The 25690-nt window shown below is 45.4% G+C and overlaps 1 protein-coding gene across 3 annotated transcripts in view; it reads right to left on the bottom strand.

Moving 5' to 3' along the window:
- LOC136588076 (zinc finger protein 84-like) overlaps window positions 1-21977 on the bottom strand; it is a 130682-nt gene extending 108705 nt beyond the window's left edge. For 2 of the 3 annotated variants that reach the window (XM_066587002.1, XM_066587004.1), the window contains exons 1-4: window positions 21935-21977; window positions 6633-6767; window positions 6383-6550; window positions 1252-1336 (exon numbers count right to left, since the gene is read on the bottom strand). In XM_066587002.1, the coding sequence (XP_066443099.1) occupies window positions 1252-1336; window positions 6383-6550; window positions 6633-6710 (331 nt within the window). In that variant the 5' untranslated portion in view covers window positions 6711-6767; window positions 21935-21977. Of the gene's footprint in view, window positions 1-1251; window positions 1337-6382; window positions 6551-6632; window positions 6768-21910 lie in introns of all 3 variants that reach the window. The other variant, XM_066587003.1, reaches the window with a different exon arrangement.
- Window positions 21978-25690: the final 3713 nt, after the last annotated feature.

The raw sequence follows: 25690 nt of genomic DNA, 5'->3' as shown, positions 1-25690 counted from the left end.
GGGACTACGAGGAGGAGGAGAAGAAAGAGGAGAGGGGACTACGAGGAGGAGGAGAAGAAAGAGGAGAGGGGACTACGAGGAGGAGGAGAAGAAAGAGGAGAGGGGACTACGAGGAGGAGGAGAAGAAAGAGGAGAGGGGACTACGAGGAGGAGGAGAAGAAAGAGGAGAGGGGACTACGAGGAGGAGAAGAAAGAGGAGAGGTGACTACGAGGAGGAGAAGAAAGAGGAGAGGTGACTACGAGGAGGAGAAGAAAGAGGAGAGGTGACTACGAGGAGGAGAAGAAAGAGGAGAGGTGACTACGAGGAGGAGAAGAAAGAGGAGAGGTGACTACGAGGAGGAGAAGAAAGAGGAGAGGTGACTACGAGGAGGAGAAGAAAGAGGAGAGGTGACTACGAGGAGGAGAAGAAAGAGGAGAGGTGACTACGAGGAGGAGAAGAAAGAGGAGAGGTGACTACGAGGAGGAGAAGAAAGAGGAGAGGTGACTACGAGGAGGAGGAGAAAGAGGAGAGGTGACTACGAGGAGGAGGAGAAAGAGGAGAGGTGACTACGAGGAGGAGGAGAAAGAGGAGAGGTGACTACGAGGAGGAGAAGAAAGAGGAGAGGTGACTACGAGGAGGAGAAGAAAGAGGAGAGGTGACTACGAGGAGGAGAAGAAAGAGGAGAGGTGACTACGAGGAGGAGAAGAAAGAGGAGAGGTGACTACGAGGAGGAGAAGAAAGAGGAGAGGTGACTACGAGGAGGAGAAGAAAGAGGAGAGGTGACTACGAGGAGGAGAAGAAAGAGGAGAGGTGACTACGAGGAGGAGAAGAAAGAGGAGAGGTGACTACGAGGAGGAGAAGAAAGAGGAGAGGTGACTACGAGGAGGAGAAGAAAGAGGAGAGGTGACTACGAGGAGGAGAAGAAAGAGGAGAGGTGACTACGAGGAGGAGAAGAAAGAGGAGAGGTGACTACGAGGAGGAGAAGAAAGAGGAGAGGTGACTACGAGGAGGAGAAAGAAGAGGTGACAACGAGGAAGAGAAAGAAGAGAGGTGACAACGAGGAGGAGAAAGAAGAGAGGTGACCATGAGGAGGAGAAAGAAGAGAGGTGACCACGAGGAGGAGAAAGAAGAGAGGTGACCATGAGGAGGAAAAAGAAGAGAGATGACCATGAGGAGGCGAAAGAAGAGAGATGACCATGAGGAGGCGAAAGAGAGGAGGTAGAAGAAACAATAGAACGAAAGAGGAAGAAAGAAAAAACAAGCGGACTCACTTCTGCCATTATTTGCTTTCGTCTTATTGGTGTCCGCCACTTCTTCATGTGCTTCTTCTGATGGAATATCAATTTGGTTTGTGTCCTACAAAACATGAAATGACACATTAAAGGGGAGCGACACCCCCTCCTGAATACTTGTGTTCCCCCTAGTGATCTTGGAGAACATTCTAACTCTGCACCTTGCTGTTTTTGTTATTCCTCCTAGAAATTTATGAATAAATCAACGATTGCGTGTTACAATTCTCCTTGAAAAAGCATACCTAAGTTGTCATCAAGTTTTCTAAAATACACCCAGTCCTCCTCACCCTCATTTCCTGCTGTTTACACTCCGTTTCATTTCTGTAAGCTCTGGTTTTATGGTGGTCTTCCCTACTTTTCTGTTATTCTGCTATTTGCAATCCACGTTCAGGGAAGGAGCATGTGCCAAACCTAGCATTCTGCCAGTAGTTCACTGTCCTGACTTCCTTGCTCTTAATTCTCATACTGCATTGCAAAATCTGTGGTCCAATCAGCAGGGAGGCAGTATCTGAATGCCTGCCCCTCTGCTGTTCCAGGAGAATCAGGCATTTAGAGACATTCTGGCCAAATGGTTAGTAAAACCACCATAATGTGTGTAATGTACGCGCACAATGCACGGACACACGCAGACAGGCAGTAACATCAGGAGAAACAGAAATTGTGGAGATTATCACAGTGCCTGCAGATTTGTCAGCTTGCAGCCTGTAAGTGCAGAGGAGATGCCTGCGAAGATAGCCCCTTCCCCTGTTACTATGGAAATGTCCTTGTTACTATGCAAGCTCTGCACCTAACAGACAGAGTATTGCAGGGACGTTGAAAGGGAGACACCCTAGTGGCAGCAACTTCAAACGTGATTTACAGTGCAAGAAAAGCAGCAAAATGTTTAATGCAAGTATATTACAGGAATGATGAGACAAACATAAACTAGTAGATGAGCAGAAGTTGTCGGAAAAATTAGCAACTACACAGTCTTGTACTGTCAACACCGATTGGACAATGTCAGAACGTGCAAAATGGTAACAAACTGTGGTCAATGTAGTCATGCGTTTCCAGGAGAAATAACAGAGGCAGGCCCAAATTAACAATGATGCCAATGGAGCACTGGCTCCAGGTCTGCATTCCCCTATGTTCACGGGGGCCCCCCTAGTTACCAGCAGCAGACTGAGGGGGCCCCAAACACTGGCTCATACCGGATTGGCAGGTACATGGAGAAGCAGTTGGCCCAATTCTCTGGTGGTGTCAAAAAGAAAAAAAAAAACAACAAAAAAACAAACACCTGTATACTTGCCTCCTGCACAGTTCTCCGCTGAGCTGCTGCAGACTGCTGTTTATTCTCCTCCTTTTTTTCTGGGGTCAGCATCGCAACTCCACTAGCTGCAATGTTTTCAGCAAAGTCCGCCTCGTCATTCCTCTGTGACAAGGATGACATAGTTGCATCACCCATGCATATCGCTGAAATCTCATGCTTGTGCTGCGCAGCAGGCTCCGGGCGCTTGTGCTGCGCAGCAGGCTCCGGGCGCTTGTGCGGCGCAGCAGGCTCCGGGCGCTTGTGCGGCGCAGCAGGCTCCGGGCGCTTGTGCGGCGCAGCAGGCTCCGGGCGCTTGTGCGGCGCAGCAGGCTCCGGGCGCTTGTGCGGCGCAGCAGGCTCCGGGCGCTTGTGCGGCGCAGCAGGCTCCGGGCGCTTGTGCAAACAAGCTACTCAATTCAGCCAACAAATGGGATGGCTTATCTGCGCCAAGAGCCCCCATACAGTGAGATGCGTGGATGATGCCAACTATATCATCCACCTCACAGTAGGCTGAAGAGGCAGCTGCAGCTAGAGGAGACGTCCAACATGCCCACTGGACTGTTCAGCCGCATTTACAGACGTATGAGTCTCTCTTCATACTTACCTCGACGCTGCAGGACATAAATGTCTGTCCTGGAGCAGGAAGGGGTTAATCTGCAGGGTGCATGGCATGGGAAAAAAAAAATAAACTTGGCAAAAATAGCTAATTAAGCCTATCTCACCAAATAAAAAACAGAATACAAAGTGATCAAAATGCTGCACAGACCAATAAATGGTACAACTCATCCCGCAAAATACAGACCCTCACACGGCTCTGTTGATAGAAAAATTTAAATGCTAGGGGTCTCTACAAAAAAAAAAAAAAAATCTTTCGCTGCATTCAAACTATGAAAAAGTAGCGAAAAAGAAAAAAAACCTCTTACAATTTGGTATTGGCGTAATCGTACCGGCCTGTAGAATGACTTTAATATATTACTTATACTGCTCAGAGAATGCCAGGAAAAATAAAGATAAAAAACAGCCAGAATTACAGATTTTGTTAATCTTGCCCCTATAAAGAACGGAATAAAAAGCGATCAAAATGTTACATGTTCCTAAATATTAGATAAATGAAGCCTCGGGTTCATCCCGCAATAAACACGGCCGGCTAGAGCGCTGGCAATGGGAAATAACATTATTACGGCTCTTGGAATGCGGCGACACAAAAGCAAACCTTTAAGAAAAAAAATGTACAAAAATAACAAAACATAAACAAACTGTATAAACTCGGCATCGCCGGAATCGTGTGACTCGGAGAATAACGTTATCACACTATTTATTCTGTGTGCTGAACGCCGTAAAAATGAAATCCAAAAGACAAATGGCAGAATCTCTTTCTTTTCCCCCAATCTCCCTACAACTTTTTTTTTTTACAAAAGTTATACAATACATTATATACACCCAAAAATGATGCCATCAAAAAGTACAAAAAACAAGCCCTCGTACGGCCGTGTCAGCGGAGAAATGAAAAAGTTATGGCTCTTGGAACGCGACTGGAAAATTAGTGGAAATTAAATGATTAGACCATTTAAAAAACCTGCCCTGGTGGGTCTGACAGGGGGGTAAGAAACCCACCACTCAAGGGGTAAAGGGGCATAAAAGATGGCATTAATACAAAAGGGGTATAAAAGTTGGTATTATTACAGAGCAGGAAGTAAAGGTGACATTATTATTAATGAGGGCAGAAAGGGGGAATTATTAGGATGACGTAAAGTAGGGATTATTACTAAGAGGGGCAGAAAAGGGGCATTTTAATTATGGGGACAGAAGAGCTAGCATTATTACTGATGGGGGCAGAAAAGCAGGCACTTTTATCGTGAAAGGCACTAATAGTAACACTTACTGTGTGGGGCCCCAACTACTATCTGTGACCCTATGGATTGCGTAGAGGTGTGGAAAACGTATAGAGGGGGATGGTAAGTCAAGGAGCCAAACTCTGCAGAGACAAGTTGTGGCTGGAGGAGTCATTGTGGTAGTCTGGGTACGCATAGAGAAGAAAGGGGAGAGAAGGGAGAGAGAATGACACCAATCGGAGATGATGGCACCTTGATCACTGGAGGTAACTGCACTGTAATCAATGTCACTATGAATCGCTTGTAACTGACAATTACTTAGCGATATAATATTACTATTATTGGGCCACTAGTGATCAATATTACTCTGAGGAGGGCATGGCTTAGCCTAAAAAGGGATGTGGCCTACAACCTTGGCACAGTGCAGCACTGCCAGGGGTTAACATGGGGGCAGGGCAGGGGCACATTATAATTGTCTGTGCTGTACTGTGGGCAGCCTTAATCTGGTCCTGAATACAGGAACACCACAATGTAGAGCTTTTAGAAAAGCCGCTATATCATTTTTATTTCATGTGGAACACAAGCATTTCCTAAGAGAGGCATGTCCTATCAGGTGACAAGTCCTCTTTAAAAGGGGTTTTCCCATGAATGGCTTCACACCTTCCCGATTGCCGCTGACCAGGACACGTGACTGCTGCAGCCAATGACAGTCTATAGAAGGAGACTGCTGTGTTCAGGGATTGGCTGCAGAAGTCACATGTCCTGGTCAGCAGTAGCCAGAAAGGACAGCGTGTTGTGCGGCCATTTTCGTATGTGGCAAACCCCCTTTAAGCTGAACTACAAGCGATACTAGAGGGGGGGGGGGGGGGTCTAAGACTTTCTACAGTGGGAACAATTTTTTTTTTGTAAATATATATTTTACTTCTAGATGAGGCACCCAATGATCAGGATTGTGATAACCAGAAAAAGTGATTTAATAAGGTTGGAACACCTCTGGGGTCGGGTTATATTAGGTGACCCTCACCATTCCTCTTAAAGGAGATGTCCCGCGCCGAAACGGGTTTTTTTTTTTTTTTAAACCCCCCCCCCCCGTTCGGCGCGAGACAACCCCGATGCAGGGGTTAAAAAACCCACCCGCACAGCGCTTACCTGAATCCCGGCGGTCCGGCGTCTTCATACTCACCTGCTGAAGATGGCCGCCGGGATCCTCTGTCTTCATGGACCGCAGGGCTTCTGTGCGGTCCATTGCCGATTCCAGCCTCCTGATTGGCTGGAATCGGCACGTGACGGGGCGGAGCTACACGGAGCTACACGGAGCCCCATAGAGAAGAGGAGAAGACCCGGACTGCGCAAGCGCGGCTAATTTGGCCATCGGAGGGCGAAAATTAGTCGGCACCATGGAGACGAGGACGCCAGCAACGGAGCAGGTAAGTATAAAACTTTTTATAACTTCTGTATGGCTCATAATTAATGCACAATGTACATTACAAAGTGCATTATTATGGCCATGCAGAAGTGTATAGACCCACTTGCTGCCTCGGGACAACCCCTTTAAGTTTCAATCAAAGTCTCCACTTATCGCTATAATGAATCTCCATTATGACTTGCTTGTACAGATCCTAAGGCGAGGTTCACACGGGACGGATTTGCAGCGGAATTTCCGTGCGGAAATTAAAGACGCAGCATGTCAATTCTTTTTTTTTTTTCCGTAGTGGCCTCTCTCCTCTCTACGGGGAGAAACAGCCGCAGCGGAAATGCCGATGGTGAAGCCGCTCCAAAACCAACAGCTGCAGTTTTCAATGGAATTCTCGCGGATTTGCGGTGCGGCCAATAAGCAAGAATTCCGCTGGAAATCCGTCCCGTGTGAACCCAGCCTGGAAGTTCTAATAGCTGCATGAAGAGGAACAGACAGACATCGTGATACTTTATCGGAACTTGACACAAACGGTGATACATTGTAACAGCGAGGATGAGAATGTTAACAACTCACCTCTCCGGTCAGCAGCTTAATGATCTTGTCGGTGAGTTCTAGGATCTTCTCCTCAGTGTTTCTATCATGTGACGGGTCCGTGATAGAGCGCCGCGTCCCAAGACATTCTTCGGACACATTATGGGTAGATGTCTGACAGTCAAGTGACTTCTTCAGCGGACCGTAGGTCTATACAAGAACATAAACACCATTAGGTAATATTTATTGACTACCACTTCTTTTTGATGTTCTCATCCCAAGATTCCCTCACCTCTCCAGTCAGCAGGGAGATGATCTCCAGGGTGAAATGTAATATCCTTTCCGTTATGCGACTTCTGTCCATCTCCATCCCAAATTGGGTAATAGACCAGGCCCTGTCGGCAGAGAACCAACTCCAGACTGTCCCCTGCAAAGAGAGAGGTCATGAGAACTCCAGTAAGATACAACTAACCAAGCCCTGACAGTTGGAGCACACGCTATTGTGGGGTCGGATTTTATTCACTATGGAACTTCGAGACCCAGAGATCTATGCCAGGATACAGGTCCCTCAAAAACCACCATGAGGAAGGGCGAGTCTCCCTGAAACATGGCAGATGGCCTTCTCTGAAGTTGTCTGTCTCAGATAGGACCCATTCACATAGGAATATGTGAGTTATATGCCTGAGATATGTGAGCGCACAGATACCCAGCAAGGTTTGTCCCGCAGACCGTCGGTCCAGCCGGCCCGCCGCCTCCTATTGCTGGCTGTGGACAATGGGTGGGGCATGGGCGGAGATAATCTCCCATTCTCTCCCCAACCCTTGTCCATAGCCATCAATGGGAGGAGGCGGGATGGTCCGACACGATCTCCGCTTCCATCCCACCCCCTCCCACTACAAAGAACGAGCGGAGAAGAGAGGTGAGTCTGCGATGGGAAGGGAGGGAAAAGGGGCGACGGCATGGTAGTCTCAGCGTATATGCATGGGGAACCATGCCGTCTGAACGGGCGTACAAATGTTTGAGATGTGTGCCCGTTCACCAGTTTAATCTCTCCCATCTTAGCGTATATCGGAAGGTCGTGAAAACGGCGGCCCATATACACTCATGGGAAAGAAGCCTAAAAAAGAAGAAAAGCAGATATAAAGTTCTCTAGGAATAAGGCAAAGCTTTACATTTAACCCTGTAAGGACCAGGCTGTTTTGTACCAGGACCGGACACTTTAGGGATTTTACCCATGAGATGGTTTAACTGCCCTATTTTTTTCCTTCAGCTACCAAAATTATTTTGGCTGCGTTTTTTTCCCCATGGCATTTAGGGCTATTTTTTTTTATATCTTTTTTTACTGACAAGTACTAAGGGTGTCCTGTGTAGTCATGTCTGGTCCCCTATATATTAGGACAAGTACTAAGGGTGCCCTGTGTAGTCATGTCTGGTCCCTATATATTAGGACAAGTACTAAGGGTGCCCTGTGTAGTCATGTCTGGTCCCTATATATTAGGACAAGTACTAAGGGTGTCCTGTGTAGCCATGTCTGGGTCCCCTATATATTAGGACAAGTACTAAGGGTGCCCTGTGTGGTCATGTCTGGTCCCTATATATTAGGACAAGTACTAAGGGTGCCCTGTGTAGTCATGTCTGGTCCCTATATATTAGGACAAGTACTAAGGGTGCCCTGTGTGGTCATGTCTGGTCCCTATATATTAGGACAAGTACTAAGGGTGCCCTGTGTAGTCATGTCCGGTCTATATATTAGGACAAGTACTAAGGGTGTCCTGTGTAGTCATGTCTGGTCCCCTATATATTAGGACAAGTACTAAGGGTGCCCTGTGTAGTCATGTCTGGTCTATATATTAGGACAAGTACTAAGGGTGTCCTGTGTAGTCATGTCTGGTCTCCTATATAATAGGACAAGTACTAAGGGTGTCCTGTGTAGTCATGTCTGGTCCCCTATATATTAGGACAAGTACTAAGGGTGCCCTGTGTGGTCATGTCTGGTCCCTATATATTAGGACAAGTACTAAGGGTGTCCTGTGTAGTCATGTCTGGTCTATATATTAGGACAAGTACTAAGGGTGTCCTGTGTGGTCATGTCTGGTCTATATATTAGGACAAGTACTAAGGGTGTCCTGTGTAGTCATGTCTGGTCCCCTATATATTAGGACAAGTACTAAGGGTGTCCTGTGTAGTCATGTCTGGTCTATATATTAGGACAAGTACTAAGGGTGCCCTGTGTAGTCATGTCTGGTCTCCTATATATTAGGACAAGTACTAAGGGTGTCCTGTGTAGTCATGTCTGGTCTATATATTAGGACAAGTACTAAGGGTGCCCTGTGTAGTCATGTCTGGTCCCCTATATATTAGGACAAGTACTAAGGGTGCCCTGTGTAGTCATGTCTGGTCCCCTATATATTAGGACAAGTACTAAGGGTGCCCTGTGTAGTCATGTCTGGTCCCCTATATATTAGGACAAGTACTAAGGGTGTCCTGTGTAGTCATGTCTGGTCTATATATTAGGACAAGTACTAAGGGTGTCCTGTGTAGTCATGTCTGGTCCCCTATATATTAGGACAAGTACTAAGGGTGTCCTGTGTGGTCATGTCTGGTGCCTATATATTAGGACAAGTACTAAGGGTGTCCTGTGTAGTCATGTCTGGTCCCTATATATTAGGACAAGTACTAAGGGTGTCCTGTGTAGTCATGTCTGGTCTGTATATTAGGACAAGTACTAAGGGTGCCCTGTGTAGTCATGTCTGGTCTATATATTAGGACAAGTACTAAGGGTGTCCTGTGTAGTCATGTCTGGGTCCCTATATATTAGGACAAGTACTAAGGGTGTCCTGTGTAGTCATGTCTGGGTCTCCTATAAATTAGGACAAGTACTAAGGGTGTCCTGTGTAGTCATGTCTGGTCTATATATTAGGACAAGTACTAAGGGTGTCCTGTGTAGTCATGTCTGGTCCCCTATATATTAGGACAAGTACTAAGGGTGTCCTGTGTAGTCATGTCTGGTCTATATATTAGGACAAGTACTAAGGGTGTCCTGTGTAGCCATGTCTGGTCTATATATTAGGACAAGCACTAAGGGTGCCCTGTGTAGTCATGTCTGGTCCCTATATAATAGGACAAGTACTAAGGGTGTCCTGTGTAGCCATGTCTGGTCCCCTATATATTAGGACAAGTACTAAGGGTGCTCTGTGTAGTCATGTCTGGTCCATATATATTAGGACAAGTACTAAGGGTGTCCTGTGTAGCCATGTCTGGTCTATATATTAGGACAAGCACTAAGGGTGCCCTGTGTAGTCATGTCTGATCCCCTATATATTAGGACAAGTACTAAGGGTGCCCTGTGTAGTCATGTCTGGTCCATATATATTAGGACAAGTACTAAGGGTGTCCTGTGTAGTCATGTCTGGTCTATATATTAGGACAAGTACTAAGGGTGTCCTGTGTAGCCATGTCTGGTCTATATATTAGGACAAGCACTAAGGGTGCCCTGTGTAGTCATGTCTGGTCCCTATATAATAGGACAAGTACTAAGGGTGCCCTGTGTAGTCATGTCTGGTCTATATATTAGGACAAGTACTAAGGGTGTCCTGTGTAGCCATGTCTGGTCTATATATTAGGACAAGCACTAAGGGTGCCCTGTGTAGTCATGTCTGGTCCCTATATAATAGGACAAGTACTAAGGGTGTCCTGTGTAGTCATGTCTGGTCCCTATATAATAGGACAAGTACTAAGGGTGTCCTGTGTAGTCATGTCTGGTCCATATATATTAGGACAAGTACTAAGGGTACCCTGTGTAGTCATATCTGGGTCCCCTATATATTAGGACAAGTACTAAGGGTGTCCTGTGTAGTCATGTCTGGTCTCCTATATATTAGGACATATACTAAGGGTGCCCTGTGTAGTCATGTCTGGTCTCCTATATATTAGGACAAGTACTAAGGGTGCCCTGTGTAGTCATGTCTGGGTCCCCTATATATTAGGACAAGTACTAAGGGTGTCCTGTGTAGTCATGTCTGGTCCCTATATATTAGGACAAGTACTAAGGGTGTCCTGTGTAGTCATGTCTGGTCCCCTATATATTAGGACAAGTACTAAGGGAGCCCTGTGTAGTCATGTCTGGTCCCTATATATTAGGACAAGTACTAAGGGTGTCCTGTGTAGTCATGTCTGGTCTCCTATATATTAGGACAAGTACTAAGGGTGTCCTGTGTAGTCATGTCTGGTCCCCTATATATTAGGACAAGTACTAAGGGAGCCCTGTGTAGTCATGTCTGGTCCCTATATATTAGGACAAGTACTAAGGGTGTCCTGTGTAGTCATGTCTGGTCCCTATATATTAGGACAAGTACTAAGGGAGCCCTGTGTAGTCATGTCTGGTCCCCTATATATTAGGACAACTACTAAGGGTGCCCTGTGTAGTCATGTCTGGTCCATATATTGGGACAAGTAGTAAGGGTGTCCTGTGTAGTCATGTCTGGTCTCCTATATAATAGGACAAGTACTAAGGGTCCCCTATATATTAGGACAAGTACTAAGGGTGCCCTGTGTAGTCATGTCTGGTCCCTATATATGAGGACAAGTACTAAGGGTGCCCTGTGTAGTCATGTCTGGTCCCCTATATATTAGGACAAGTACTAAGGGTGCCCTGTGTAGTCATGTCTGGTCCCCTATATATTAGGACAAGTACTAAGGGTGCCCTGTGTAGTCATGTCTGGTCCCTATATATTAGGACAAGTACTAAGGGTGCCCTGTGTAGCCATGTCTGGTCCCCTATATATTAGGACAAGTACTAAGGGTGCCCTCTGTAGTCATGTCTGGTCCATATATTGGGACAAGTACTAAGGGTGTCCTGTGTAGTCATGTCTGGTCTCCTATATATTAGGACAAGTACTAAGGGTGCACTGTGTAGCCATGTCTGGTCTATATATTAGGACAAGTACTAAGGGTGCCCTGTGTAGTCATGTCTGGGTCCCCTATATATTAGGACAAGTACTAAGGGTGCCCTGTGTAGTCATGTCTGGTCTATATATTAGGACAAGTACTAAGGGTGCCCTGTGTAGTCATGTCTGGTCTATATATTAGGACAAGTACTAAGGGTGCGCTGTGTAGCCCTGTCTGGTCCCCTATATATTAGGACAAGTACTAAGGGTGTCCTGTGTAGTCATGTCTGGTCTATATATTAGGACAAGTACTAAGGGTGCGCTGTGTAGTCATGTCTGGTCTATATATTAGGACAAGTACTAAGGGTGCGCTGTGTAGCCCTGTCTGGTCCCCTATATATTAGGACAAGTACTAAGGGTGCCCTGTGTAGTCATGTCTGGTCTATATATTAGGACAAGTACTAAGGGTGCGCTGTGTAGCCCTGTCTGGTCCCCTATATATTAGGACAAGTACTAAGGGTGTCCTGTGTAGTCATGTCTGGTCCCCTATATATTAGGACAAGTACTAAGGGTGCCCTGTGTAGTCATGTCTGGTCTCCTATATATTAGGACAAGTACTAAGGGTGCGCTGTGTAGCCCTGTCTGGTCCCCTATATATTAGGACAAGTACTAAGGGTGTCCTGTGTAGTCATGTCTGGGTCCCCTATATATTAGGACAAGTACTAAGGGTGCCCTGTGTAGTCATGTCTGGTCTCCTATATATTAGGACAAGTACTAAGGGTGCCCTGTGTAGCCATGTCTGGTCCCTATATATTAGGACAAGTACTAAGGGTGCCCTGTGTAGTCATGTCTGGTCCCTATATATTAGGACAACTACTAAGGGTGTCCTGTGCAGTCATGTCTGGTCCCTATATATTAGGACAAGTACTAAGGGTGCCCTGTGTAGTCATGTCTGGTCTATATATTAGGACAAGTACTAAGGGTGTCCTGTGCAGTCATGTCTGGTCTATATATTAGGACAAGTACTAAGGGTGCCCTGTGCAGTCATGTCTGGTCTATATATTAGGACAAGTACTAAGGGTGCCCTGTGTAGTCATGTCTGGTCCCTATATATTAGGACAAGTACTAAGGGTGCACTGTGCAGTCATGTCTGGTCCCTATATATTAGGACAAGTACTAAGGGTGCCCTGTGCAGTCATGTCTGGTCCCTATATATTAGGACAAGTACTAAGGGTGCCCTGTGCAGTCATGTCTGGTCTATATATTAGGACAAGTACTAAGGGTGTCCTGTGTAGTTATGTCTGGTCCCTATATATTAGGACAAGTACTAAGGGTGCCCTGTGTAGTCATGTCTGGTCTATATATTAGGACAAGTACTAAGGGTGCCCTGTGCAGTCATGTCTGGTCCCTATATATTAGGACAAGTACTAAGGGTGCCCTGTGTAATCATGTCTGGTTTCCTATATATTAGGACAAGTACTAAGGGTGTCCTGTGTAGTCATGTCTGGTCCCTATATATTAGGACAAGTACTAAGGGTGTCCTGTGTAGTCATGTCTGGTCCCTATATATTAGGACAAGTACTAAGGGTGTCCTGTGTAGTCATGTCTGGTCTATATATTAGGACAAGTACTAAGGGTGCCCTGTGTAGTCATGTCTGGGTCCTCTATATACTAGGACAAGTACTAAGGGTGCCCTGTGTAGTCATCTCTGGTCCCTATATATTAGGACAAGTACTAAGGGTGCCCTGTGTAGTCATGTCTGGTCCCCTATATATTAGGACAAGTACTAAGGGTGCCCTGTGTAGTCATCTCTGGTCCCTATATATGAGGACAAGTACTAAGGGTGCCCTGTGTAGTCATGTCTGGTCCCCTATATATTAGGACAAGTACTAAGGGTGTACTGTGTAGTCATGTCTGGTCTCCTATATATTAGGACAAGTACTAAGGGTGTCCTGTGTAGTCATGTCTGGTCTCCTATATATTAGGACAAGTACTAAGGGTGCGCTGTGTAGCCCTGTCTGGTCCCCTATATATTAGGACAAGTACTAAGGGTGTCCTGTGTAGTCATGTCTGGGTCCCCTATATATTAGGACAAGTACTAAGGGTGCCCTGTGTAGTCATGTCTGGTCTCCTATATATTAGGACAAGTACTAAGGGTGCCCTGTGTAGCCATGTCTGGTCCCTATATATTAGGACAAGTACTAAGGGTGCGCTGTGTAGCCCTGTCTGGTCCCCTATATATTAGGACAAGTACTAAGGGTGTCCTGTGTAGTCATGTCTGGTCTCCTATATATTAGGACAAGTACTAAGGGTGCGCTGTGTAGCCCTGTCTGGTCCCCTATATATTAGGACAAGTACTAAGGGTGTCCTGTGTAGTCATGTCTGGGTCCCCTATATATTAGGACAAGTACTAAGGGTGCCCTGTGTAGTCATGTCTGGTCTCCTATATATTAGGACAAGTACTAAGGGTGCCCTGTGTAGCCATGTCTGGTCCCTATATATTAGGACAAGTACTAAGGGTGCCCTGTGTAGTCATGTCTGGTCCCTATATATTAGGACAACTACTAAGGGTGTCCTGTGCAGTCATGTCTGGTCCCTATATATTAGGACAAGTACTAAGGGTGCCCTGTGTAGTCATGTCTGGGTCCCCTATATATTAGGACAAGTACTAAGGGTGCCCTGTGTAGTCATGTCTGGTCTATATATATTAGGACAAGTACTAAGGGTGCCCTGTGTAGTCAAGTCTGGTCTATATATATTAGGACAAGTACTAAGGGTGCCCTGTGTAGTCATGTCTGGTCTATATATATTAGGACAAGTACTAAGGGTACCCTGTGTAGTCATGTCTGGTCCTCTATATATTAGGACAAGTACTAAGGGTGTCCTGTGTAGTCATGTCTGGTCTATATATTAGGACAAGTACTAAGGGTGCCCTGTGTAGTCATGTCTGGTCCCCTATATATTAGGACAAGTACTAAGGGTGTCCTGTGTAGCCATGTGTGGTCTATATATTAGGACAAGCACTAAGGGTGCCCTGTGTAGTCATGTCTGGTCCCTATATAATAGGACAAGCACTAAGGGTGTCCTGTGTAGTCATGTCTGGTCCCTATATAATAGGACAAGTACTAAGGGTGTCCTGTGTAGTCATGTCTGGTCCCTATATAATAGGACAAGTACTAAGGGTGTCCTGTGTAGTCATGTCTGGTCCCTATATAATAGGACAAGTACTAAGGGTGTCCTGTGTAGTCATGTCTGGTCCATATATATTAGGACAAGTACTAAGGGTGCCCTGTGTAGTCATGTCTGGGTCCCCTATATATTAGGACAAGTACTAAGGGTGCCCTGTGTAGTCATGTCTGGTCTCCTATATATTAGGACAAGTACTAAGGGTGCCCTGTGTAGCCATGTCTGGTCCCTATATATTAGGACAAGTACTAAGGGTCCCCTATATATTAGGACAAGTACTAAGGGTGCCCTGTGTAGTCATGTCTGGGTCCTCTATATACTAGGACAAGTACTAAGGGTGTCCTGTGTAGCCATGTCTGGTCCCCTATATATTAGGACAAGTACTAAGGGTGCCCTGTGTAGCCATGTCTGGTCCCCTATATATTAGGACAAGTACTAAGGGTGCCCTGTGTAGCCATGTCTGGTCCCCTATATATTAGGACAAGTACTAAGGGTGCCCTGTGTAGTCATGTCTGGTCCATATATTGGGACAAGTACTAAGGGTGTCCTGTGTAGTCATGTCTGGTCTCCTATATATTAGGACAAGTACTAAGGGTCCCCTATATATTAGGACAAGTACTAAGGGTGCCCTGTGTAGTCATGTCTGGTCCCCTATATATTAGGACAAGTACTAAGGGTGCCCTGTGTAGTCATGTCTGGTCCCTATATATTAGGACAACTACTAAGGGTGTCCTGTGCAGTCATGTCTGGTCCCTATATATTAGGACAAGTACTAAGGGTGCCCTGTGTAGTCATGTCTGGGTCCCCTATATATTAGGACAAGTACTAAGGGTGCCCTGTGTAGTCATGTCTGGTCTATATATATTAGGACAAGTACTAAGGGTGCCCTGTGTAGTCATGTCTGGTCTATATATATTAGGACAAGTACTAAGGGTGCCCTGTGTAGTCATGTCTGGTCTATATATATTAGGACAAGTACTAAGGGTACCCTGTGTAGTCATGTCTGGTCCTCTATATATTAGGACAAGTACTAAGGGTGTCCTGTGTAGTCATGTCTGGTCTATATATTAGGACAAGTACTAAGGGTGCCCTGTGTAGTCATGTCTGGTCTCCTATATATTAGGACAAGTACTAAGGGTGCCCTGTGTAGTCATCTCTGGTCCCCTATATATTAGGACAAGTACTAAGGGTGTCCTGTGTAGCCATGTGTGGTCTATATATTAGGACAAGCACTAAGGGTGCCCTGTGTAGTCATGTCTGGTCCCTATATAATAGGACAAGCACTAAGGGTGTCCTGTGTAGTCATGTCTGGTCCCTATATAATAGGACAAGTACTAAGGGTGTCCTGTGTAGTCATGTCTGGTCCCTATATAATAGGACAAGTACTAAGGCTGTCCTGTGTAGTCATGTCTGGTCCCTATATAATAGGACAAGTACTAAGGGTGTCCTGTGTAGTCATGTCTGGTCCATATATATTAGGACAAGTACTAAGGGTGCCCTGTGTAGTCATGTCTGGGTCCCCTATATATTAGGACAAGTACTAAGGGTGCCCTGTGTAGTCATGTCTGGTCTCCTATATATTAGGACAAGTACTAAGGGTGCCCTGTGTAGCCATGTCTGGTCCCTATATATTAGGACAAGTACTAAGGGTCCCCTATATATTAGGACAAGTACTAAGGGTGCCCTGTGTAGTCATGTCTGGGTCCTCTATATACTAGGACAAGTACTAAGGGTGTCCTGTGTAGCCATGTCTGGTCCCCTATATATTAGGACAAGTACTAAGGGTGCCCTGTGTAGCCATGTCTGGTCCCCTATATATTAGGACAAGTACTAAGGGTGCCCTGTGTAGTCATGTCTGGTCCATATATTGGGACAAGTACTAAGGGTGTCCTGTGTAGTCATGTCTGGTCTCCTATATATTAGGACAAGTACTAAGGGTCCCCTATATATTAGGACAAGTACTAAGGGTGCCCTGTGTAGTCATGTCTGGTCCCCTATATATTAGGACAAGTACTAAGGGTGCCCTGTGTAGTCATGTCTGGTCCCTATATATTAGGACAAGTACTAAGGGTGCCCTGTGTAGCCATGTCTGGTCCCCTATATATTAGGACAAGTACTAAGGGTGCCCTGTGTAGTCATGTCTGGTCCATATATTGGGACAAGTACTAAGGGTGCCCTGTGTAGTCATGTCTGGGTCCCCTATATATTAGGACAAGTACTAAGGGTGCCCTGTGTAGTCATGTCTGGTCCCTATATATTAGGACAAGTACTAAGGGTGCCCTGTGTAGTCATGTCTGGTCTATATATTAGGACAAGTACTAAGGGTGTCCTGTGTAGTCATGTCTGGTGTATATATTAGGACAAGTACTAAGGGTGCCCTGTGTAGTCATGTCTGGTCCCTATATATTAGGACAAGTACTAAGGGTGCCCTGTGTAGTCATGTCTGGTCCCTATATATTAGGACAAGTACTAAGGGTGCCCTGTGTAGCCCTGTCTGGTCCCCTATATATTAGGACAAGTACTAAGGGTGTCCTGTGTAGTCATGTCTGGTCTATATATTAGGACAAGTACTAAGGGTGTCCTGCGCAGTCATGTCTGGTCCCTATATATTAGGACAAGTACTAAGGGTGTCCTGTGCAGTCATGTCTGGTCCCTATATATTAGGACAAGTACTAAGGGTGCCCTGTGTAGTCATGTCTGGTCTATATATTAGGACAAGTACTAAGGGTGCCCTGTGCAGTCATGTCTGGTCCCTATATATTAGGACAAGTACTAAGGGTGTCCTGTGTAGTTATGTCTGGTCCCTATATATTAGGACAAGTACTAAGGGTGTCCTGTGTAGCCATGTCTGGTCTATATATTAGGACAAGTACTAAGGGTGCCCTGTGCAGTCATGTCTGGTCCCTATATATTAGGACAAGTACTAAGGGTGCCCTGTGTAATCATGTCTGGTTTCCTATATATTAGGACAAGTACTAAGGGTGTCCTGTGTAGTCATGTCTGGTCCCCTATATATTAGGACAAGTACTAAGGGTGTCCTGTGTAGTCATGTCTGGTCTCTATATATTAGGACAAGTACTAAGGGTGTCCTGTGTAGTCATGTCTGGTCTCTATATATTAGGACAAGTACTAAGGGTGTCCTGTGTAGTCATGTCTGGTCCCTATATATTAGGACAAGTACTAAGGGTGTCCTGTGTAGTCATGTCTGGTCTATATATTAGGACAAGTACTAAGGGTGTCCTGTGTAGTCATGTCTGATCCCCTATATATTAGGACAAGTACTAAGGGTGCCCTGTGTAGTCATGTCTAGTCCCTATATATTAGGACAAGTACTAAGGGTGTCCTGTGTAGTCATGTCTAGTCCCTATATATTAGGACAAGTACTAAGGGTGCCCTGTGTAGCCATGTCTGGTCCCTATATATTAGGACAAGTACTAAGGGTGTCCTGTGTAGTCATGTCTGATCCCCTATATATTAGGACAAGTACTAAGGGTGCCCTGTGTAGTCATGTCTGGTCTATATATATATTAGGACAAGTACTAATGGTGCCCTGTGTAGTCATGTCTGGTCTATATATTAGGACAAGTACTAAGGGTGTCCTGTGTAGTCATGTCTGGTCTATATATATATTAGGACAAGTACTAAGGGTGCCCTGTGTAGTCATGTCTGGTCCCTATATATTAGGACAAGTACTAAGGGGGCCCTGTGTAGTCATGTCTGGTCTCCTATATATTAGGACAAGTACTAAGAGTGTCCTGTGTAGTCATGTCTGGTCTATATATTAGGACAAGTACTAAGGGTGCCCTGTGTAGTCATGTCTGGTCTATATATATTAGGACAAGTACTAAGGGTATCCTGTGTAGTCATGTCTGGTCCCTATATATTAGGACAAGCACTAAGGGTGTCCTGTGTAGTCATGTCTGGTCCCTATATATTAGGACAAGTACTAAGGGTGTCCTGTGTAGTCATGTCTGGTCTCCTATATATTAGGACAAGTACTAAGAGTGTCCTGTGTAGTCATGTCTGGTCTATATATATTAGGACAAGTACTAAGGGTATCCTGTGTAGTCATGTCTGGTCCCTATATATTAGGACAAGCACTAAGGGTGTCCTGTGTAGTCATGTCTGGTCCCTATATATTAGGACAAGTACTAAGGGTGTCCTGTGTAGTCATGTCTGGTCTCCTATATATTAGGACAAGTACTAAGGGTGCCCTGTGTAGTCATGTCTGGTCCCTATATATTAGGACAAGCACTAAGGGTGTCCTGTGTAGTCATGTCTGGTCCCTATATATTAGGACAAGTACTAAGGGTGCCCTGTGTAGTCATGTCTGGGTCCCCTATATATTAGGACAAGTACTAATGGTGTCCTGTGTAGTCATGTCTGGTCTCCTATATATTAGGACAAGTACTAAGGGTGCCCTGTGTAGTCATGTCTGGTCTCCTATATATTAGGACAAGTACTAATGGTGCCCTGTGTAGTCATGTCTGGTCTATATATTAGGACAAGTACTAAGGGTGCCCTGTGTAGTCATGTCTGGGTCCCCTATATATTAGGACAAGTACTAAGGGTGCCCTGTGTAGTCATGTCTGGTCTCCTATATATTAGGACAAGTACTAAGGGTGCCCTGTGTAGTCATGTCTGGTCTCCTATATATTAGGACAAGTACTAAGGGTGCCCTGTGTAGTCATGTCTGGTCTATATATTAGGACAAGTACTAAGGGTGTCCTGTGTAGTCATGTCTGGTCTATATATTAGGACAAGTACTAAGGGTACCCTGTGTAGTCATGTCTGGTCTATATATATTAGGACAAGTACTAAGGGTACCCTGTGTAGTCATGTCTGGTCCCTATATATTAGGACAAGTACTAAGGGTGCCCTGTGTAGTCATGTCTGGTCTATATATTAGGACAAGTACTAAGGGTGTCCTGTGTAGTCATGTCTGGGTGTCCTATATATTAGGACAAGTACTAAGGGTGCCCTGTGTAGTCATGTCTGGGTGTCCTATATATTAGGACAAGTACTAAGGGTGTCCTGTGTAGCCATGTCTGATCCCCTATATATTAGGACAAGTACTAAGGGTGCCCTGTGTAGTCATGTCTGGTCCCTATATATTAGGACAAGTACTAAGGGTGTCCTGTGTAGTCATGTCTGGTCTATATATTAGGACAAGTACTAAGGGTGCCCTGTGTAGTCATGTCTGGTCTATATATTAGGACAAGTACTAAGGGTGCCCTGTGTAGTCATGTCTGGTCCATATATATTAGGACAAGTACTAAGGGTGCCCTGTGTAGTCATGTCTGGTCCATATATATTAGGACAAGTACTAAGGGTGTCCTGTGTAGCCATGTCTGGTCCCCTATATATTAGGACAAGTACTAAGGGTGTCCTGTGTAGCCATGTCTGGTCCCCTATATATTGGGACAAGTACTAAGGGTGCCCTGTGTAGTCATGTCTGGTCTATATATTAGGACAAGTACTAAGGGTGCCCTGTATAGTCATGTCTGGTCCCCTATATATTGGGACAAGTACTAAGGGTGCCCTGTGTAGTCATGTCTGGTCTATATATTAGGACAAGTACTAAGGGTGTCCTGTGTAGTCATGTCTGGTCTATATATTAGGACAAGTACTAAGGGTGTCCTGTGTAGTCATGTCTGGTCTATATATCAGGACAAGTACTAAGGGTGCCCTGTGTAGCCCTGTCTGGTCCCCTATATATTAGGACAAGTACTAAGGGTACCCTGTGTAGTCATGTCTGGTCCATATATATTAGGACAAGTACTAAGGGTGCCCTGTGTAGCCATGTCTGGTCCCTATATATTAGGACAAGTACTAAGGGTACCCTGTGTAGTCATGTCTGGTCCATATATATTAGGACAAGTACTAAGGGTGCCCTGTGTAGTCATGTCTGGTCTATATATTAGGACAAGTACTGAGGGTGCCCTGTGTAGTCATGTCTGGTCCCCTATATATTAGGACAAGTACTAAGGGTGCCCTGTGTAGTCATGTCTGGTCCATATATATTAGGACAAGTACTAAGGGTGCCCTGTGTAGTCATGTCTGGTCTATATATTAGGACAAGTACTAAGGGTGTCCTGTGTAGTCATGTCTGGTCTATATATTAGGACAAGTACTAAGGGTACCCTGTGTAGTCATGTCTGGTCTATATATATTAGGACAAGTACTAAGGGTGTCCTGTGTAGTCATGTCTGGTCTATATATTAGGACAAGTACTAAGGGTGCCCTGTGTAGTCATGTCTGGTCTATATATTAGGACAAGTACTAAGGGTGCCCTGTGTAGTCATGTCTGGTCCCTATATATTAGGACAAGTACTAAGGGTACCCTGTGTAGTCATGTCTGGTCTATATATATTAGGACAAGTACTAAGGGTGTCCTGTGTAGTCATGTCTGGTCTATATATTAGGACAAGTACTAAGGGTGTCCTGTGTAGTCATGTCTGGTCCCTATATATTAGGACAAGTACTAAGGGTGCCCTGTGTAGTCATGTCTGGTCTATATATTAGGACAAGTACTAAGGGTGCCCTATGTAGTCATGTCTGGTCCCTCTATATTAGGACAAGTACTAAGGGTGCCCTGTGTAGCCATGTCTGGTCCCCTATATATTTGGGGGGGGGGGGGGGAGAGAGAACAGACAGGTGGGAGTCCTGGGGCCTCGGGACAGACAGGTGGGAGTCCGGAGGTATTGGGACAGGTCTGTTCCCCCTCCCCAAGCACAGGTGGGAGTCCCGGGGCACAGATACTTGGGGAGGCGAAACAAACAGGTGGGAGTCTGGGGGCATTGGGACAGGTGCTTAGGGTGTGGGTGGGTGTGTGAGAGACATATACAGGTGGGAGTCCGGCGGCATCAGGACAGGTGCTTGGGGAGGCGGAACAGACAGGTGGGAGTCCCAAGGCATCAGGACAGGTGCTTAGGGTGTGTGTATGTGCGGGGGAGACATACAGGTGGGAGTCCGGCAGCATCGGGACAGGTGAGCGGACAGGTGGAAGTCTGGGGAGTGTCGGAACAAGCAGGAGTCCGGGGTGGTCCGGGGTGAGCCGGGACAGGTGGGAGGACAGGTGGGAGGACAGGGTGGACCAGTGGGTGTCTGGGGGGAGTGGGAAAGGTGTGGAAGAGAACAGGACAGCTGGGAGTTGTTTGCACCTTGCCAGGACTGATCTCCGCCCACCAGCAGGCACCAGTGCCCATGTATGTACAGCAGCTGAGCTCTAATCCGCCCACACGTGTCGCTCTGTATGTTGTGGCGCCGCTTCACTCCTCCCAGCTGTTAGCGGCCAGTGCGCCCCCTACAGCTGAGGGGGTAGTGCAGCCATGAAGTATTACAGGTGGCCGCGGGGTCAGCGGTCCTGACAACAGCCTCCCGGCGGGCTCTGTGCGTGGCCGACCCACAACTAATGCCGGGAAGCACAGCGGCCATAGAGCGCCCCCAGCTGACCCTCCGAGCGCACAGCAACTACAAGATACGCCCAGCCGCTCACCAATCCCAGGAAGCCGCCACTGACCTGCACCTCACACTGAACCGCACTCACTTCCGGACCAGGACGGACAGTGCTTCCGGTAAGACTGCACGTCACTTCCTCTCCGTGAGCTCCAGGCTTGCGTTCCATCGTCTCCGCTCCCCCTCCCCCCAGCGGCAGTGCCAGTCGTTACTGCTGTGCGGTTATATCCTCACAGCACCTTTATATGTACGGCTGCCGGGGCTCCAAACACTGCTGGAGGGTCTGTAACCCCCTCACAGCTGCAGAGGAGACCCCCTCACAGAGCAGGCACACAGGAGGAGGAGGAGGGGTTAAAAACTACTCAATGCCAGCATCACACTGAGCCCTGTAGTATGTATAGTATATATAGCAGGAGGGACACATTATACACTGAGCCCTGTAGTATGTATAGTATATATAGCAGGAGGGGTACATTATACACTGATCCCAGTAGTATGTATAGTATATATAGCAGGAGGGGTACATTATACACTGATCCCTGTAGTATGTATAGTATATATAGCAGGAGGGGACACATTATACACTGAGCCCTGTAGTATGTATAGTATATATAGCAGGAGGGGACACATTATACACTGAGCCCTGTAGTATGTATAGTATATATAGCAGGACGGGCACACATTATACACTGATCCCTGTAGTATGTATAGTATATATAGCAGGAGGGACACATTATACACTGATCCCTGTAGTATGTATACTATATATAGCAGGAGGGGACACATTATACACTGAGCCCTGTAGTATGTATAGTATATATAGCAGGAGGGGGCACATTATACACTGAGCCCTGTAGTATGTATAGTATATATAGCAGGAGGGGGACACATTATACACTGAGCCCTGTAGTATGTATAGTATAGATAGCAGGAGGGACACATTATACACTGAGCCCTGTAGTATGTATAATGTATATAGCAGGAGGGGGACACATTATACACTGAGCCCTGTAGTATGTATAGTATATATAGCAGGACGGGCACACATTATATACTGATCCCTGTAGTATGTATAGTATATATAGCAGGAGGGGGCACATTATACACTGAGCCCTGTAGTATGTATAATGTATATAGCAGGAGGACACATTATACACTAATCCCTGTAGTATGTATAGTATATATAGCAGGAGGGGGCACATTATACACCGAGCCCTGTAGTATATATAGTATATATAGCAGGAGGGACACATTATACACTGAGCCCTATAGTATGTATAGTATATATAGCAGGAGGGGGCACATTATACACTGAGCCCTGTAGTATGTATAGTATATATAGCAGGAGGGACACATTATACACTGAGCCCTGTAGTATGTATAGTATATATAGCAGGAGGGACACATTATACACTGATCCCTGTAGTATGTATAGTATATATAGCAGGAGGGACACATTATACACTGATCCCTGTAGTATGTATACTATATATAGCAGGAGGGGACACATTATACACTGAACCCTGTAGTATGTATAGTGTATATATAGCAGGAGGGGGACACATTATACACTGAGCCCTGTAGTATGTATACTATATATAGCAGGAGGGGGACACATTATACACTGAGCCCTGTAGTATGTATAGTATATATAGCAGGAGGGGGCACATTATACACTGAGCCCTGTAGTATGTATAATATATATAGCAGGAGGGGGACACATTATACACTGAGCCCTGTAGTATTTATAGTATATATAGCAGGAGGGGGACACATTATACACTGAACCCTGTAGTATGTATAGTATATATAGGAGGAGGGGGACACATTATACACTGAGCCCTGTAGTATGTATACTATATATAGCAGGAGGGGGACACATTATACACTGAGCCCTGTAGTATGTATAGTATATATAGCAGGAGGGACACATTATACACTGAGCCCTGTAGTATGTATACTATATATAGCAGGAGGGGGACACATTATACACTGAACCCTGTAGTATGTATAGTATATATAGCAGGAGGGGGACACATGATACACTGAGCCCTGTAGTATGTATACTATATATAGCAGGAGGGGGACACATTATACACTGAGCCCTGTAGTATGTATACTATATATAGCAGGAGGGGGACACATTATACACTGAGCCCTGTAGTATGTATAGTATATATAGCAGGAGGGGGACACATTATACACTGAGCCCTGTAGTATGTATAGTATATATAGCAGGAGGGGGACACATTATACACTGAGCCCTGTAGCATGTATAGTATATATATAGCAGGAGGGGACACATTATACACTGAGTCCTGTAGTATGTATAGTATATATAGCAGGAGGGGACACATTATACACTGAGCCCTGGAGTATGTATAGTATATATAGCAGGAGGGGACACATTATACACTGAGCCCTGTAGTATGTATAGTATATATAGCAGGAGGGGAGACTTTGTACACTGAGCCCTGTAGTATGTATAGTATATATAGCAGGAGGGGACACATTATACTCTGATCCCTGTAGTATGTTTAGTATATATAGCAGGAGGGGGGACACATTATACACTGAGCCCTGTAGTATGTATAATATATATAGCAGGAGGGGGGACACATTATACACTGAGCCCTGTAGTATGTATAATGTATATAGCAGGAGGACACATTATACACTAATCCCTGTAGTATGTATACTATATATAGCAGGAGGGGGACACATTATACACTGAGCCCTGTAGTATGTATAGTATATATAGCAGGAGGGACACATTATACACTGAGCCCTGTAGTATGTATACTATATATAGCAGGAGGGGGACACATTATACACTGAGCCCTGTAGTATGTATACTATATATAGCAGGAGGGGGACACATTATACACTGAACCCTGTAGTATGTATAGTATATATAGCAGGAGGGGGACACATTATACACTGAGCCCTGTAGTATGTATACTATGTATAGCAGGAGGGGGACACATTATACACTGAGCCCTGTAGTATGTATAGTATATATAGCAGGAGGGGGATACATTATACACTGAGCCCTGTAGTATGTATAGTATATATAGCAGGAGGGGACACATTATACAATGAGCCCTGTAGTATGTATAGTATATATAGCAGGAGGGCGACACATTATACTCTCAGCCCTGTAGTATGTATAATATATATAACAGGAGGGGACACATTATACACTGAGCCCTGTAGTATGCATAGTATATATAGCAGGAGGGGACACATTATACACTGAGCCCTGTAGTATGTATAGTATATATAGCAGGAGTGGGACACATTATACAATGAGCCCTGTAGTATGTATAGTATATATAGCAGGAGTGGGACACATTATACAATGAGCCCTGTAGTATGTATAGTGTATATATAGCAGGAGTGGGACACATTATACAATGAGCCCTGTAGTATGTATAGTATATATAGCAGGAGGGGACACATTATACACTGAGCCCTGTAGTATGTATAGTATATATAGCAGGAGGGACACATTATACAGTGAGCCCTGTAGTATGTATAGTATATATATATATAGCAGGAGGGGACACATTATACACTGAGTCCTGTAGTATGTATAGTATATATAGCAGGAGGGGGCACATTATACACTGAGCCCTGTAGTATGTATAGTATATATAGCAGGAGGGGACACATTATACACTGAGCCCTATAGTATGTATAGTATATATAGCAGGAGGGGGCACATTATACACTGAGCCCTGTACTATGTATAGTATATATAGCAGGAGGGGACACATTATACACTGATCCCTGTAGTATGTATAGTATATATAGCAGG

Source organism: Eleutherodactylus coqui, chromosome 13 (assembly GCF_035609145.1).
Source record: "Eleutherodactylus coqui strain aEleCoq1 chromosome 13, aEleCoq1.hap1, whole genome shotgun sequence".
NCBI lineage: Eukaryota > Metazoa > Chordata > Amphibia > Anura > Eleutherodactylidae > Eleutherodactylus > Eleutherodactylus coqui.
This window is presented reverse-complemented; position numbering and strand designations above follow the sequence as displayed.